Genomic DNA, 17183 nt, shown 5'->3' on the forward strand with positions numbered 1-17183 from the left:
GGTTGGGTCTGGCCTGGGGTTCGAGGACAGAGGGGCCCGGTGGGGCTAGGAGGGGGCGGAATCTCGCGGCGCTCCCCTCCCCCACTTTCTTAAAGGGCCCGGCGCGGGCCGCGCGGGACAGGGTTGGCCGTGCCCTCCCCACCAGGGTTGGGGCACTAGGTGGAGCGCTCCGTGCAGAGGCGCGGTGGGCGGGCCGGGCTGGGTGGCCGCTGTCGCCTCCCAGCTCCGCGCCAGCCGCTTGCCCGCCCGCAGTCCTCCCGCCCTTCCCCGCCCTTCCCGCTCCTCCCTCCCTCCCTCCCTCTTCCTTCGTCCCCTCCCTCCTGTCGTCCGTCCCCCCATCTCTGCTCAGCTTCTCCACAGCCGCGGTTCTGACACCTGAAGGGACAGAAGCGGGCGCTGGGAGCTCCGACAGGCGGCGGCGGAGCCGGACGGTCAGTCCAGCACGGCCTCCGCATGGCCCCGCCGTGAGAGGCTGGACCCAGCGGCTGGGACCAGGAGCGGTGAGTGGGGCCGCGGGGCCACCTTGTCCCCGGGGCCCGCGTGCTCCGGGACCCCGCCCCTCCCCTCTCGCAGCCAGCCGGGGGCCAGGAGAGGGTGCTGGGGGAGGGGGCGCATGCTGGGTGGCGGGCGCCGCCCTCCGCCCTCTGTGCCCGCTCGGGTCTGCTAACAAAGCTGCATTTCGAGATCAATTCCGCGGCGGCTGGAACATCCGAAGGATACGGTTGTCATGGAGATGGGGCCGAGCGAGGAAGCCCGGGATGGCCGGGTCTGGGCCAGGATAGGGGCGCCACTGGAGAGCCTCAGCCCAGCCTGCGGGGAGGGTCAGGGCTGGCCAGCCCAATTGTCTCCTGGGCTCTGCCTCGGGATCCCTTCTCCCCCTTTTGTATAATCTGAGTGTGTGTGTGTTGGTGGGGTGCTAGTGGCAGCTTGGTGGCCGGGGATCAGGGTGTTGGGTGCCAGGGCCTGCTGGCAGCCACCTTCACGATGGAGCAGCTTTGAGGATTTATTTCTGTTTCCAGTTTTCCAACTTTGACAGCCGGGCTTGGTGGCCAGGCCTCCCTGGCTGCTGCTAGAGCAGGGGCTAGCACGGGGGCGTGGCAGGCAGCTGGCAGGGCTGAGGAGGCACATAATGGCTGAGGCAGCAGCAGGGAGGGAGGGGTCCTTGGAGGGCTGCTGGGGCTGGGTGGGGCAGGGAGTCCAGATCTGGGGACCACTCTGCCCAGCTGGCCCCTTCTAGGAGGAGGTAGCCAGACTCCTGCTGTTCCTGGAGGATTAGGGGCTCCCTGGAATGATAACTGGGGCATTGCTTTTGCACAGGCCCAGGGGGCCACTGTCTCAAGCCCACCCTTTTGTCTTGGGGCCATCTTGGGGGGGCCCAAGAAGAGAACTGGAGCAGAAGCACCAGTCACAATGGAAAAGGGTCTAAGACTCCCGGCAGGCTCAGGATAAACCAAGCTGAGCGTGATGAGGACCAGGGAGAGTGCTCAGGGTTTGTCCAGGGCAGATGGGCAGCCTGGGTCTGGGGAGAGGCATTTGGACTCTCCTGGCTTCCTTACTTCCTTCTTCCAGACCCTGGAAACAAGAGCTGCTTATACTTGATCTTAGCCAAAAGGCTGAGAAGCGATAGGAGTTGCTTAATGGGGGGCTACTCAGGCAGCTTGAGTGGGTAAGGGGCACTGGGACTACCTCCGTACCCAGCCCCTGGCCCTGGATGTAGTCATTCTTCCACTCCCTCCCCTAGGAGGTTAGGAACTTGCTTCCCAGGGAAGCTACAAGTTCTGTGACCTGGGATCTTTGAATCAGTAAAACCAATCAGCTGCCCTGCTCTGCCCTCCTCCCGTCTCTGGAGGAGAGACCTGACCTTCCAACAGCTCCCTTTCCCCAGTATGCGGTGGGAGGCAGTGGCTTTTGAGTGGGGCCACTGAAGTTTGATCCTGGTGGAAACATGGCAGGTCCCTAGGGTTTGGCCAGAGCCCCCAGAAGATTCCTGCACATTGGGGTGAGAAGGTGGGTGGTGGCTCAACTAAAGGTAGAGGGATGGCTGGGATGTCCTCGGAAGGCCTCCGCCAATGGTGCCTCTTCCAAGCTGAAGTCTCAGTGCTTGGGTGATTTGCACCCTGTAGCCCCACAGGTGCCCTGTGCCAGGCTGAGAGGTCTCCTTACTCGGCTTGTCTTGATCTGACGGCTCTGGGCTGCATGTTCCCCAAGCAGACCTGACCAGCAGTGCCACTCAGGGTCCCTCCTGAAGGCAGGGAGCAAAGGTGGCTGGAAAGAATGATTTTCTGCTCTTACAGGACTGAGAGAGAGAGGGGGGCTGGGCGGTATGACCTCACCCAGCTTCCTTATATTAAGCACCACCACTGTGCTAAGTACTCTCATACACATAGCAGCCTTCAGAGAGACGCTACCATTATTCCCATTTTGTGATTGAGGATACTGAAGCTCAGGGAGAAGTTGCTTGTTCAAAGTTACTTGGTTAGTCAGTGGCAGAGTCAGGATTTGCACCTGGGCAGCTGTTCAGACCTCTTCTCCCCTGGAAATACAACTTAGCAGGGAGGTGGGACTGAAGTGTCTCTCCATCTGGAAAAGGGAGTGACCTTGGGGGAAACTGAGGCACTAAGCTGGGGTCTCCTAGAGAGGTGGGATCAAGGCATTCCCATTCTGGACGTCGGCTTGCAGGAGAGCAATACTGCCTCTTGCGACAGACGATGCTCTAGACCTCCTTTGCCAGATGGTCTTTTCCAGGAAAATCTGTTTTGAGCGGCATCTTATGTCTGGGACTCCATATTTAGCCTGGCTCCTTGAACAGGAGGATACACTCAGGCTGTTGCCCCTTGAGGGGTGTTCGGGGGGTGGGGTGGGCCTGGAGCCAGACCTGGCTCCTTGCCACAGCTCAGCGGGGGGCGGAGGGCTGCCCTGCTGCTCTCCCTTGGGACTGGCTGTTTCCTTTGTCTCCCTAGTGAGTGGCTTTGTGCACAGGTGAGTCGCTTCCTTGGGGGTCTGGCCCCCTTAGGTGGCGAGCCTAGGGCAGGCCCCCGGCTGAGCTTGCTGCAGGTGTGTGGGCCATTCGGAGAAAGGAATCTTCTCCTCTGACTCCCCTCTTTGAAGTGTCTCCCTCCACTCCCTTCCTTCTCCCACCTAACTTTTTATCTTGTCAAACCCCATAGTACAACGAACACCCACCTATATGCTCTTAACCCAGAGACCTACATTTGCCAATTGTTAGCGTTTGCCACATTTGTCTCTCTCTCCCTGTCAACCTTTTGAAAGTAAGTTGCAGACATTATAACACTTCACCGCTAAATGCTTCAGCATGAATTTCCTGAGACAAGGAAATTTTTCTATTAACACAAAACGACTATACTGTTATACCTGAAAAATTTAGTAGTGACCTAATGTGTTAGTCCATATCAAAATTTCTCTATTTGTTCCAGTAATGTCCTTTATAGCTGTTTTTAGAAAAAATTTTAATCAAGGAGCATATATCACATTTGGTTATTATATCTCTTTAGTCTCTTTTAATCTGGATTAATCCCCTGTTTTAAACATTTTTTTATGACATTGTCAATTTTGAAATCTTGTGGAATGTCCCACATTCTGCATTTGACTTATAGTTTGCTCATGATTAGGTTCCGCTTAAACATCTTTGGGCAAGAACATCCCACAGGTGATGTCATGTCCTTCTCAGGTGTCACATCAGAGGCACATGTTATTGGCTTGTCCTGTGGTAGGTGGTGCTGTTATGTCACTTGGCTGGGGGATCAGGGCATTCCTTCTGTTTAAATCCTGTCCCCCTCGTTCCCTACCTCCAGAAGCTTTACCCACCTGGTCACCATACACCAGGTCAGCAAAACCGACCGAACCCTACTACAGGCCAGACCCTGGAGACTGGAGACCCGTCAGGCATCAATGAGGCCTCACACTCGGGGGGTTGGAGGGTTGAGCCACAGCTCAGGCGCTGTTGAGGGGAGAGAGGGGCCCAGAGAACGTAGTGAGGGGCACAGCGACGGGGGAGGGCATGGGTGCCAGACAGGAAGGTGGGCCCAGCCCACAGCTGGCCTGGAACACGGGCTGAGGAGCTGGCCTTTCCCCCAAGGGCACGGGGAGCCTCCGAAGGGTTTTAAAGAGGGGAAGGATGGGCATTTTCGAGGCACTCCAGGGAGGAAAGAGTGGGCCTGGCTGGGCATGTGGAAAAGGGACATGGTGGGGGTGTCCAGCACCAGGTGCCAGGAACTGGGCTCAGTAAGGGATTGAGGTAGGGGAGTGAGGGAGTTGGGGGCTGCATGTGGGGCACGGAGGGAGCACGCAGACAGAATGGAGTTGGGTGGTTTGGTGGCCTTGCTGAGACAGGGCTGTTGCGGGGGGAGGCTGGAGGGAAAGGGATGGAGTTCAGAGAGACTTAGGAGGCAGAATGGGCGGCCCTTGTGTCTGAGTAGGGAGGCAGAGCTCGTGCAGTGGCTCGGGAAGGGCGATGGAGGACGTGGGTTTGCGTGTGTGGGGTCTGAGGTGCATTCTGGGTTGGAGGAACTGTGTGCGGGAGGCTCACCATTTCCCCAGGTGTGGGTGGTCACCTGCGGCCACCTCAAAAGCGCGATGGGAGACAGAGCAGAGAAAGGCCACACACAGCCCACAGCAGGGAATGGAGGGTGCAGGCACCAGCAGGGGAGGGGCCTGAGCAGATGAAAAAGGCGGGATAACCCCTCCGGTGCAGCCCCCAACTCCCTTACCTCATTGTGCCTCTTCACACGCGCTTGGCGAAAGCCCAGCCCCGGTTAAATGCCATGCCCGGCCTGCGCCACGCCTGCACTTGTGCGGCTGAGTGGGGCTGAGAGAAGCCACTACCCTGACTGCACTCACGTCAAGTCCAACCCCACGAACTTCAGGTGGTCCCAATAATGTCCAGCAGTCACAGCACCGGTCCTGAGCCCACCACCTCCCCCCATGCTGGGTGACTCTTCCATACTTGCTCCTCTACCTGCAAGCCCCAGCCTCTCTCGTCCCTTCCTCCCTGCCAGCTGCCAGCCTCTGAGAAGGTAGAAGCAGTCAGAACTTCCCCAGCCCCCAGAGCCACGCTCACCCATCTATCAGCCTCTGGACCCCCTGCCCTGCTTCCTCCTGTCCCTGTGTGTGGAGTGTCTCTGCTCTTGGTTAAGGCCACCCCTCTACTCATGCATTAGATCCTGTCCCTTTGTGTATCGTTTCCTCCCCTCTACTAGATTACTGTTCTCTAGCAGCTGCGGGGGCATCTCTCCGCCCCTGTACAGGAATCTCCCCAGCAGTGCTGTCCAGACGCACCGTCTCCACTCTCTCCTCCCACTCTTGGCTCCACTCGGATTGGGCTTTCACCCCCTCCACTCCACTGACCACTATTCTCAGGGCACCAGGAACCTCCCTGTTGCTACACCCAATGGCCAGGTCTCAGTCTCATGGGCAGCATTTGACACATTCAGTCTCCTTCTTCCTTGAAATACTTTCCTCGACGTCCGGGACACCCGTTCTCCTGTTCTCCTCCCCCACTGTGGGTTGCTCCATCTCAGCCTCCTCTGCTGGTGCCTCTTCTCCCCCCACCTCAGGATACCAGGTGCCCCCGGACCCAGCCCTGCGCGAGCACCCTTCCCCGGCTACACTCCTCCGTGCTGGTCACGTCCAGTCCCGGGCTTGAAGTACTGCTGCCTGCTTCCAGCCCCCAAGTTTAAATCCCAAGTCTCAACCTGTCTCCTGAGCACTCAAAGCCTCCCCAGCATCTCAACTTTCGTGGCTCCTGGATGCCTCGAGCTCAACTTGTCCAAAGCTGAGTTCCAGATCTTCTACATCTGTCCCACCCAGTCTTCCCCGTCCCAGGAGTGGCAACTCTGTCCTTCTTGTTCAGGGCCCAAATGTTGGTGTCATTCTTGACTCCCCTCTTTCTCTCCTGCCCTATGTCCTGCCCATCAAGTGGGGAGACTTTCCCAGTGCCCGGGTCTCCCTTCAGTGGCCACGGGCGAGAGAGGAGGCGATAGTAGAACCGCCCAGCACAGCCCTTCCACACCTGCTCCCTGCACCACGTGCTGGTGTGTTTCCACCAAGGAGCTCACAACCCTCATCAGACCTGAGCTGAAGTCCTAAAGCAGAGATGGGAGAGGATGGGGAAGAGGAGGGAGGGAGGGGAGGACTCAGCAAGGGACAGGGTGAGAACAGCTACACAGAGCTGGGGGAGATGGGCTGGGGGAAGGTCACAGGGGAGGGGGAGACAGGGAGAGGGCATGGAGGTACGGATAGAGAATGTGGGGACCTAGGCTGTGGGTGATATGAAAACTAGGCAGAGAGAAGGGAGGAGGGAGGATGGAATGTCTTGGTTGCTCTCTCTTGGCTGTGGAAACAGATACAGGAAACCGCTCAGAGACCGAGCTCTCTTGGCTCCCTCAGGCCTGCCCTGCCCGGACACTGTAGCCGAGGCAGCGCTGGCCGGGAGCACTTGCACTTGATCATTCCACTGCAGCTCTCAGCCCACAGGCGCATGGGTCAAATGTGGGCTCCAGAAGCCGGTGAGTCCCTGCACCCTCTGAAGTTTGAAGGAGGCAGAGCAGGGGTCAGTATGGCCGCAGCCTCCCTTAACTAGCACAGCCTAGTCCTCTGTGGTTCCAGATAACTGAGGGTTCACCCTGCGGGGAAGTCAGCTGGGGGCAGAGTCACCAGCTATAAACATGATTTGGGATTTGACAGCAGACACTGTGGATTTCTTTAGTTAAGAGCACTCCAAATGAGCATGCAGATGTATGCAAGTGATAAGCAAATGAGGATGCCAATTGGCTGGGGGGTTGCGGAGAGAAGGAAGCTGGGAGATGTCCAGGAATGACCTTTGTGGAGTGAGGCCCGAGGGCCCCTGAGAATCCCAGCAGGCTGTGGGGCACATGCAGATAAGATGCAAATGTGCATCCAGCCCTGGGGACCTCGGTCTCCCCAACCATGAGCAAAGAGAGGCCTTTCAGACCCCCACAACCCAAGGCAAAGGCTGGTTCTCTGGTGGCCAAATTGAGAGAAGGAAAGCAGGGCGTGCTTGGCTTGTTTGTACCCCCAGATTGGCACCACCTGAAGGGGGTGGGCACCTTAAAGGGAGGCCCAGGTTCCTGGCCCTTGTCGCACACCTAGTGTAGCTCTTGTGACTTGAGATGGAAAGATAGGCGTGAGGCTGGCCTTGGGTGGGAGCGTTGGGGGACCAGGACTATAGGGTCCTCAGCCTCCTTGGGAAAGGGAAGGGGTGCCCTCCTGACCCCACAGAAGTCTCGTCTGCCTCCACCCTCAGCCTCTGAAGCCCCAGCCTCAGAATCCGCTCTGACAGCTGTTAAGGACAAATGTCCACTGGGTGCCCACTGAATGACGTGTGCTGTGTGCTGCTCTCTGGGGCATCCCACCCCTGGGGGCAGCCAGCTGGGTTCCCTGCAGCCCCGACTCGGAGGCAGCTGGCGCCCCCTTCCCTGAGCACCACATACGCGCCATCTCCTTTGGTCCACACGGCAGCCCTGAGAGGCAGATGTTGGTAGCACCCCCTATTTTACAGAGGAGGACACTGAGACTCAGACAGGTGGGCAGTTTTCCCAAGGTCACACAGCCTGTGGGTAGCAGAGCTGGGATTCGCAGCCAGGTCTTTCTGACTGTGCAGTTAGGGCGCTGACCCACTGTCCTGGACGGTCCCAGGCTGAGGCACTTGCTGCACAGAGTTCAAGCTGGGAAGACCATGTGGGTTAGGAGGGTTTAGGGCCACTTTGGGGTATGGAATTGGGGAAGTTCCCGAGGCTTCTGGGTGGACATCCCTTCCACATTGTCCTGGGCAGCTGGGACGTTGAGGAGGCTGACCTGGGCCTAGGGAGGGGGCCTGGAGTTCGGGGACGGCAGGAAGATCCTGACCTCCAGGCCCCTTGGCTGGCAGAGGCTGTAGGGGAGCATGGGGAGCTGTGTGACCTGGGGGCCCGACTGAGGGGTCTTCCCAGCAGCTCCCTGCTGCTTATGCTGCCAGTGGCAGATTCCCATGGAGCCCTGGAGTGCCCAGGGCCAGCCTAGGCCCCCAGTGGTGTGGGGCGCAGCTGGTGAGGGTCTATTCTGAGCAGTTCCTGCATGTCAGCCATTTGCATCAATCATCTTGTTTAAGTGTCCGTGTGTGTGTGTGTGTGTGTGTGTGTGTGTGTGTGTGTGTGATCCCAGCCCATGTGCTAAAATCTGGGTGAGCTAGGGAGCCAGGTAGTGCAGGAGGAATTTGGGGGAAGGGCTGTGGGCCAATGAGGTGTTCAGGGTAGGCTCCCAGGGGACAGAGAATAGGTCCAGCAATGAAAGGTTTCTAGCTTTCTTGGCCAAGGAGCCCTTGTGGAGCTCCCTCCAAGTATCTGGTGTCAGAGGTGGAAGGTCCTTGGGGACTGTCCAGGTTGTGGCTCATGCCCAGGGCCCATGGATGGGCTTTAGGGGTCTGTGAGCCTCCCCAGATATACTCCAAATAAGCGTGTATGTGAGAGTCTGTGCGGCAGGGTGCACAGCTCTATCAGATGCACAGAGAGGTCCAAGACTAGGAACTGGTTAGGTATCTCTGGTGCATGTGGGGACATGGAGTCGGGAGGGGTTTCATTTGCCCAAGCTGCCCTAGCCCCCTGGAGGCAAAACCTGAGGGTCCTGGATCCTAGCCCCGCTCCCTGGGACAGCTGTGGTCTCAGCCTTGCTGCCACACTGACATTCCAGAACAATTTTTTCTGATCCCAGTGCCTCCTACATACCCTGCCTGGGTAAGCAACCCTGGACATCCCAAGGCTTAGACTTTGCCTGTTGCGTGTGGTGCTCAGCACCGTGCCCCATCCCCGCTCTGCCTGCTGTGCCCCCGCTTCCCTCAAGGAGGCCTGTGGTCCCCATCCTCTCCCACACCCACCCAGCCGCCTGCTGCTCCTCCGCCCTTGGTCTCATGGGAGGGCCTGACAGGGGGCCTGGGAAACTGGGGGCTCATCCTCCATCTCCAGCCCATCTAGCTGCAGAGGGAGCTACTCCTGGCTTCTAGAGGCAGCTTCTCACTATGTGACCTCAGGCAAAGCCTTTCCAGGTTCTGTGCCTCAGCCTCCCCATTTGTCAAACATGGTGATGGAAAAAGTAGAGCATTAGCTGCCTTTCATCCTTGACCTCTGTAGGGAATTTGCCCTTCCTTAGATCTCGGCTCTGTGAGCATTCATGACATTAAGTGTCCCACCAGCCCCAGGGGAGGAGAACAGAGGTGATGCTCCCATTCTACAGATGGGTTCACAAAGTCCAGAGGTCTTTGCAATGATGAGTCCCAGGGCTCCTAGATTAAGGACCTAAAGTGAGGACTTGGGGCATTGTTTTATACTTCTGCCCTAAAGCTTCTCCTCTATGCACCCCTCCCTTGGACTCAGCAAGAGCATGGGTCCTGGCTCAGCTATTTCTGGGCTCAGCTGGCTCTAAGCCCGGGCAGGGACTCTGGGTCCCCCACCCAGAGTAGAGCTCAATGCTGCCCTTTGTCTACCTACCCCCAGAAAGCAAGGACACGGCCCAGTGCCCAGTGTTGGCAGAACCACCATCCCACTCCCAGCTGTAAGAGGACATGGCAGGGCAGGTAGGGCTGGAGCTAGCCTGACGCAGCTGCTGGAAGTTGGGGTGGTGGGTGGAGGGGTCTCCCAAGAGGTCTTTGGTTTATACACAATCCTGGCTTTGAGGCTGGAGTAGATGGAGCATCAAATGAAGCCACTTCATATCCAGTGAAGCCATCTCAAATCTCAGGCTTCACTGAGTGGGGGTGGGGGGAGGGCTCCCCTCCCTGCCAGGCTCAGCCTCTAGGATGGCTGTGGGAGCCTGAGGCGTCCTGGTGGAGTCCAGTTGGAAGCCTGTGCCCCAGCGCCAGCGCTCATCCAGGCCCTGGGCGAGAAAGCAGGTCAGAGCACTGGAACTCAGGCAGCGGGCCAAAAGGCCCCCCCTTTCCTTTCTGAACGTCCCTCCCCAGGAGTCTCAGTTGAGGAGGTGACCTCTTGTTCTCCCTCTTCTGAGTACACAACCGGAGAGAACAGATTGAAATAGCAACGGCAGCAGCGGGGATTTAGGGCAGTCCAGAAAGAATCCCTCACTCAGTGCTGAACCCCTAGGGGTCCCCAGTGTCCTAGGATCAGGGCTCAGATATTCTAGAGCCTGGCTCTTCAGATTTTTAAAAAATCTGTGGGCTTTTTACTTGTTAATAAAATCTTACTCTCATGCAGCAGTCAAAGCTCTGGGAGGTGATGATCTGGGTGGGTGGGCAGGGCCTGGGTCTCTCTGTCCTGCCCTTTTCTCTTTCACTCCATGTTTGAAAACCCAGGTGACATGAATCTTAGCTGGCCTGTGGTGGCCAGCCCCCCCACCCCCCGAGGGCCCAGAATTCCCAGAGAAGTAGAACTACCTCGCTCTCCAGGATCATATTCTCTGAGTGGAAGTTCCTCCTGGAGACTAACTCAGGGTTTCTCATGCTTGCCCCATTATAAGAATGACAGATTACCGTGCCCTTCTCTATAGATTCTGGAGGTCTGGTGTCGGCCTGGTGATCTTCATTTTGACAAGTCCCTGGGGGATACTTATGACCCGGCAGGTGTAGGAAGTTTGGGCCTCACTTAAATGCCTGTTGCTGCACCTGCAGCTTGTTCTGCCTTGGCCCAGAAGGCTGCTCAGTCCTTTTTCTCTTGTCCTGGGCCCCAGCATTCCTCCTCCAGGGGAGAGTGGGGGTATAGGGGCAGCCAAGGCCCAAAGAGGGGAGGAAAGAAGTGGCCCAGACAGAACTGGGAGAAATGCCCTGGATTCCTGATTCTCTGCAGCTCCTCAGGGCGCTGGAGGGGCTGGTCTGTGTCCCCACTGGCAGAGGTCACTGTGGGAGGGGGATAGCCTAGACTAGGTGGGGCCAGGGGCGGAGAGGGGAGGAGGGGAGAGCCGGGACACAGCCCACTACACATTACATCGGCCCTCCCCATCCGGGATCAGGTTGGGCAGGAAGCCTCTGGGAAATGCAGGCCTGTCCTGATCCATTTTAAATGTGGGGCGGGGGTAGAGATGATGGGCAAAGTGGGTCTCTTCATTTTACAGAAGAGAAACAGACCTAGAGGGGAATGCGGCTGGCCTGGACCCACACGTGGGCCCACAGTGGGCTGGGCAGAGCAGGGCCTGACTCCTCTTCCAGTGCTCTCCCCAGAGTGCCCTTGGTGGCCCCCTCATGAGTCCGTCCTGAGGCTGAGCGAGCTCTAGTGGGGGTCCGGGAGTGGAGGGGAACCCCAGGCCCCTTCCTCCTTCCTCCTGGCACAGCCATGGCGCCGGGCGCTGGGTGCGGCGGAGGCAGCCTGGACTGGCTGGGAGGCTCCCGGGTGGCGCCGCACCCGCCCAGCACCCTGGACAGCGCCGCGCGCTGGGCCTCCTGACAGCTCTCCAGGCTTCGCTGTGGCTTCCAGGGGTGGCCCCTGCTCTGATAAAGCTGCTCCTCTGTTGTCTTCCTTGCCTCCTCTCTTAACTCCCCCTTAAAGGCAGCCCCAAGCCCAGTTCCCTCCATTAACCACAAAGATTCGCTCAACTCTGGCTCCCGGGGCCAGGGCGAGAGGACACGGGGCGAGGCCAGAGGGCTGGGTGCGGGCAGCCTGCGGCTGTCTCCGTCGCTCACCAGCGGGAGTGGAGGGGCCTGCAGGGGGCGCTGGCTCTTCCCCGGAGGGCTTTGGTGCGTTCTGGAGGGCACAACAGAGGCACAAGAGGTAACAGGGAAGGCAGGGACTGGGCATAAGGGGCTGGCTGGGGTCAGGGGAGGCCGGGGGGGCTGGCCTGGCAGGGGGTGAGGGGGCTGGAACCCGGACTCCAGCCGAGTGTCTGAGACCATCTCGGCCGCCCTGCTGCTCCCCGGCAGGCTGTTCTGGGGCCGGCTCTGCTGGCCTTTAGGCCCCCAGCCCCTGCCCTGGCTGACCGAGCCCCCCATCTCTCCCTCTGCTGCCAGGTCTAGCGGAGTCCCCGGAGCTGCCAGGAAGGGGCGGACGCAGCGGCTGCCATGGCCGAGGATCAGCTCCCCTCCACACTGCCTGAGGAAGGTGCTGCTGCCTGGGACCCCAGCCTGGAGCCTGAGGAGGAGCCCGGGGTCCAGAGCGGAGCAGCAGCTGGCGAGGGCCCGGGCAGCAGCCTTGGCAGCCCCGGGCATGCGCAACGGGGGACGCGGGTGCGCGCCGAGGAGCCTACGAAGGACCCGGATGTGGCCTTCCGCGGCCTCGGCCTTGGCCTCTCTCTCACCAATGGCCTCGTCCTGGGGCCAGACTCGAACATTCTGGAAGATTCAACAGATCCCAGGCCCTGGAGGACTGGGGGGCTGGCAGAGGGGGACGATGCCCCCAGGAGCCTCTGTTCAGACCCTGAGGACCCTCGGCTGGGGTAAGTGGGAGGGAGCTCGCCGCCGCGCCCTTGCCGCGTGGCCGGGCCTGGCCACTGAGCCCAGCTTCAGGGTGTTGGGGAGGCCGGAGCCGGGAGGGACGTCAAAGGCTAGCAGGCCTGCTGTGCCTCCCAGCCCTCGGCCCGCACACCGCCACGCCGTCCCGTGCGGGCTGCGAGCACCGCGCTCCCTCGCTCCGGGCCGGGCCTGAGAGTCCTTCTAAAAGGCCTCGGTGGGAAAGGTCGGCTGGTCCGTTCCTCCGCCTCCCAATCCTGCCGCTGACTCCAGGAAGGCAGGCTTTGCGGATTAACCCCTCTCAGCCGCCCTCATCCGAGGTCGCCACCAGGAAGTGCCACCAGGCATCTCACTTCAGTCTTAATTTTTTTTTTTTTGAGACAGAGTCTCACTCTGTTGCCCGGGCTAGAGTGAGTGCCGTGGCGTCAGCCCAGCTCACAGCAACCTCAAACTCCTGGGCTCAAGCGATCCTCCTGCCTCAGCCTCCCGAGTAGCTGGGACTACAGGCAGGTGCCACCGTGCCTGGCTAATTTTTCTATATATTTTTAGTTGTCCAGCTAATTTCTTTCTATTTTTTAGTAGAAACGGGGTCTCGCTCTTGCTCAGGCTGGTCTCGAACTCCTGAGCTCAAATAATTCACCCGCCTTGGCCTCCCAGAGTGCTAGGATTACAGGTGTGAGCCACCGCGCCCGGCCACTTCAGTCTTACTTACTAGACTTCCAGCCCCATTTCTATATCCCTCTGTGGGCTGGGGAGAGACCTGGAGTCTTACTGGGCCAGTTGGACAAGGAGGGTGGATCTGGGGCAGTGGGATGTCTAGAAGGTTCCAGGGTGGGCTGAGCAAAGGAAGCATTTGGAAGTCTTGGTGTGCACAGCCCTGGCTTGACCAGGCAAATGTGCGGGAAGCGTGTAGTGTGCGTGGGGCATGCATGTGTGTGCCTGGCCTGCACATTGGCATGTGCACATGTGTGGGCATGTTAGTGTGTGTGTGGTTGTATTGTTGTGGGTGGGGTGTCGGTGTGTGCCCGGCCTGGGCATCTGTGGGTGCACATTTGGGTGTGTACGTGCTGTGTAGGGATAAATGTCTCTAGGTCCGTGTGGGTAGGAATGTGAGTACGTGGGGTTGGGTCCCTGTTGCACTGCGTGTGCCATGGCCGTAAGAGAGTTTCCATCCATGCAGGGCCTAGGGTGGACCCTGGCTGGCAGTAGGGTGGGGGTGGGGGCTGGGGCTTCTCAGAGCACACCGTTCCTCTTTAGGTGGCATATTTACATCCTCTTTAGGATGGCTGAGGGTGGGTACAGACAGAACTTTGGAGATTGGGATGATTGTCTTTAAGCCCCTGCCAGGGCCACCCTCAGATCCACTCAGTTGCATGAGGGGGTAAGAGATGGGGGTTCCATTCATGGCTCTGACAATGGGCTGAGAGCCCCCCAAGGGCAAGGCTGTCTTGTTTGGATGTCTCTGTACCCAGCACAGGCCTGGCAGAGGCATCTTTGCTGGGCAGACTTTGGGTATTTGCCCTCGTGGGCAGGTGATCCTTCTCAACCCCACCCCTTGGAGATCAGCAGAGGCAACTTCCACCTTAGCCCCTGCCAGGCCTCCTGCCACCTTTTAGGACTCTGCCCTCCTCCCTGTGGTTCTTGGTAGGAGAGTGCCCAAGGAGGCTGCAGTCTCAACTCCTCCTGGGGCTGGGGAGAAGGTGGCTCGAATCTTAGGCTCGACTCTTGAGGGGAAGGGGCACTTCCCAGTCCTCCCCTGGGCAGCAGGTGCTGGGGGAAAAGCAGAGTGTAGCCAGATCCTGGGAGCGGCTGAAGTGGAGGGAGGGGTGCACTTCCTTGCAAATGGCAGGCCTTGATTTATCTGAACTGGGCCAGCTCAGCCTGCTGCATTCTCTGTCTGTGTCTTCCTCTTGCCGTCTCTGTTTCTGTCTCTTTCTTGCTCTCTCCTTATCTCTCTCACTCTCCATCTCTGTGCTGCTCTCTGTATCTCTTTTCCCTGTCTCTTTCTTGCCCCTCTCTTGGTCTCGCCCTCGCGGTCTCTCCGCTTCCTTCCCTGCATGCCTGCTCCTCTCTGCAGCGGATGCCTCGGTTCATCTGTGTGAGCTGCTCCGTTTCAGGTGTCGGGGTGCACAGATGGCCAGACCCTGCAGAAATCCCTGCCCTCACGGGCTCCAGTGGGGAGACAGACAATAATAAAATAATGATGATTATGTAGTACGCTGGAAGGGACAAGTGCTTTGAAAAAAATAAAGTAGGAAAAAGGTGCTGGGGTCCTGGGGGACAGGTCAGTTATAGGTAGGGGGTCAGGGCAGACCTCTGAGTTAGGGGTGTGGAAAGAAGGGTGTCTTAGCTTGGGGAAGAGCACTCTGGGCAGAGGGAACAGCCGGTGCAAAGGCCTCTGTGGGTCCTGCGAGGGCTTGGGAAGCGTGGGTGGGCGTGGCTGGCAAGCACGTGTTCATCACCCCGTGCTTCACTGGGCAAGATTTCCTGAGCACGCCCCGTGTGCTGGGTGCTCCTGGCCTTACAGAGGCTTTGTTCTGGGGCTGGAGAACATACGGTAAACAATATTTCTTCAAACAGGGTGGTATGTGCTGGTAAGGGCTGGGGAGGAGGCCAGCATGGGGTGGGCCTGCCTCCCTTGGTCTCTCTGAGGAGAGGACATTCAGGCAGGACTTGAGAGCTCACGTGCAGTTGGCCGAGCTAAGAACCTCCCAGGCTTTTGTGGGAACAGCGAAGTTATGACCCAGTGTGACGCCATCTGTGATAGGGAGATGCCCACACTGCTCTGGGAGCCCCGAGGGAGAGGCTCAGGGAAGCGGCCTCACATGCGTTCATTTGGACAGATATCTGATGCCTACTGTGGGCCAGGCCTTGGGTGACAGGGACCATGTCTGCTCTTTTCACGGCTGTATCCCCAGCCCAGTATCTGGCACGTTGTGCCCAGTATGTCTGAAGGAATAAATAAATAGGACACAGTTCTCACCTGCTCTCTGCCCCCAGCAAGCTCCCAGACACAGACTGGTGCAGTCCCCGGCACCTGTGTGGGAGACGCCTTGGCGGGGTGGTGACTGGCTCCTTGCGTCCCACAGGCTGGGTGATCCTGGGGAGCCAGATGTGCGGGATGGCTTCAGCGCCACGTTTGAGAAGATTCTGGAGTCCGAGCTGCTGCGGGGCACCCAGTACAGCAGCCTCGACTCCCTAGACGTGCTGAGCCTCACGGACGAGAGCGACAGCTGCGTCAGCTTCGAGGCCCCCCTCACGCCGCTCATCCAGCAGCGGGCCCGTGATAGCCCTGAGCCAGGGGCTGGGTTGGGCACTGGGGACATGGGCTCCGAGGGGGACATGGGGGCAGCGGGGGGGAACGGGGAGCTGGGCAGCCCCCTGCGGCGCTCCATCTCCAGCAGCCGCTCAGAGAACGTCCTGAGCCGCCTGTCTCTCACGGCCATGCCCAACGGATTCCACGAAGAGGGACCCCGGAGCCCAGGTGGGGACGAGGATGACGATGACGAGGATACGGACAAGTTGCTGAACTCGGCCAGGTGAGGCAGGGCCCAGGCTGGGAGCTGGGAGAACCACCGCGCAGGAGGGAAACTGAGGCCCAGAGGCGGCAGAGCCAGTTAGGGGAACCCATTGCTCTTCCAGGTCTTCTCAGTTCAGATGGGGTCAGGGAGCTGTGCTGTGATTTCACTTGAGAGGCTCTTCTGAAAGTCTGACTTGATTCCCTCCTGCTGCAGTGGAGCTTCTTTCCCTGCTCTAGCCCCTGCGTGGGTTTTCAGAGGCCTGGGCGAGCCTCCAGCCTTCCGCAGGGCCTCTGACCCTGGGCTCCCCTTCTCTGCACCCCCCTCTCCATCTGCAGTGACCCCAGCCTGAAGGATGGCCTGTCGGACTCAGACTCGGAGCTGAGCAGCTCGGAGGGGCTGGAGCCTGGTGGCACAGACCCGCTGGCCAACGGGTGCCAGGGGGTCAGCGAAGCTGCTCGCCGGCTGGCACGCCGCCTCTACCACCTCGAGGGCTTCCAGCGCTGCGATGTGGCCCGGCAGCTGGGCAAGAAGTGAGTGTGATCTCCCGCTCCCTCCACCCCAGGCACCACTGTCCTCCTCAGCCTGAAGGGGGTGTGGGTGACTCCTTTCAAGGGTGTCTGGTGCTGGGGGTGCCCAAGTTCCCCAAGGACGCCTCCTCCCACCGTTGTCCTCATTCCTGGCCTCGCCCTAAATCTGTTTCCTTTCTGGGCTGCTGGGGCGAGGACGGATGCTTGGGGTGGGCCCTTGGGGCTGGCGGTGCAGGATGTGGGATGTGGTTATGGGGTCACGATGGATGACAGTGAGGACAGAGCAGCTGGGCAGGAGCTAGGCCCACCTAATGGGGCCAGGGAGAGAGAATACCTGGGCCAGGGGGACACGGCTGTGGCCTAGAGCTCAGGGAGGGGTTCCTGGCCCTCATTAAGCCCTGCTGTCCATTGTGACCAGCTGAAGGGGCTGAAGCCCCCGAAGCATGAGCCTGGCCTACAGACTGGTGCCAAATAGCTGGATGAGGGTCCTGAAGGGGGCCAGGGGACAGGCGTGGACCATGAGACTGCGGAAGTCTGACCCCCAGCATGTCCACCTGCCTTGGCCCTTCTGTCCAGGTCCCCCAGCGCCCACGCCAGGCTGTGGGATGCGCAGAAGCGGGCCGGGCTGCGCGCCACCTGGGGCTCAGGGAGATGGTCCAGACCCTGGACAGGAGATGGCGCTGACGGGGATCTAGGCCTGCAGGGCCCTCCCGTTCTCCCTCCTGCTGCCTCCGTGCC

General features: G+C 59.4%; 1 protein-coding gene across 1 annotated transcript in view; it reads left to right on the forward strand.

Moving 5' to 3' along the window:
* Positions 1–343: 343 nt before the first annotated feature.
* Positions 344–17183, forward strand: part of PSD2 (pleckstrin and Sec7 domain containing 2) — a 37340-nt gene continuing 20500 nt past the window's right edge. Inside the window, exons 1-4 of the mRNA XM_045550951.1 lie at positions 344–500; positions 11960–12384; positions 15487–15936; positions 16254–16448. Coding sequence (XP_045406907.1) covers positions 12011–12384; positions 15487–15936; positions 16254–16448 — 1019 coding nt within the window. The 5' untranslated portion in view covers positions 344–500; positions 11960–12010. The remainder of the gene's footprint in view (positions 501–11959; positions 12385–15486; positions 15937–16253; positions 16449–17183) is intronic.

Source organism: Lemur catta, chromosome 5, assembly GCF_020740605.2.
Source record: "Lemur catta isolate mLemCat1 chromosome 5, mLemCat1.pri, whole genome shotgun sequence".
Taxonomy (NCBI): Eukaryota; Metazoa; Chordata; class Mammalia; order Primates; family Lemuridae; genus Lemur; species Lemur catta.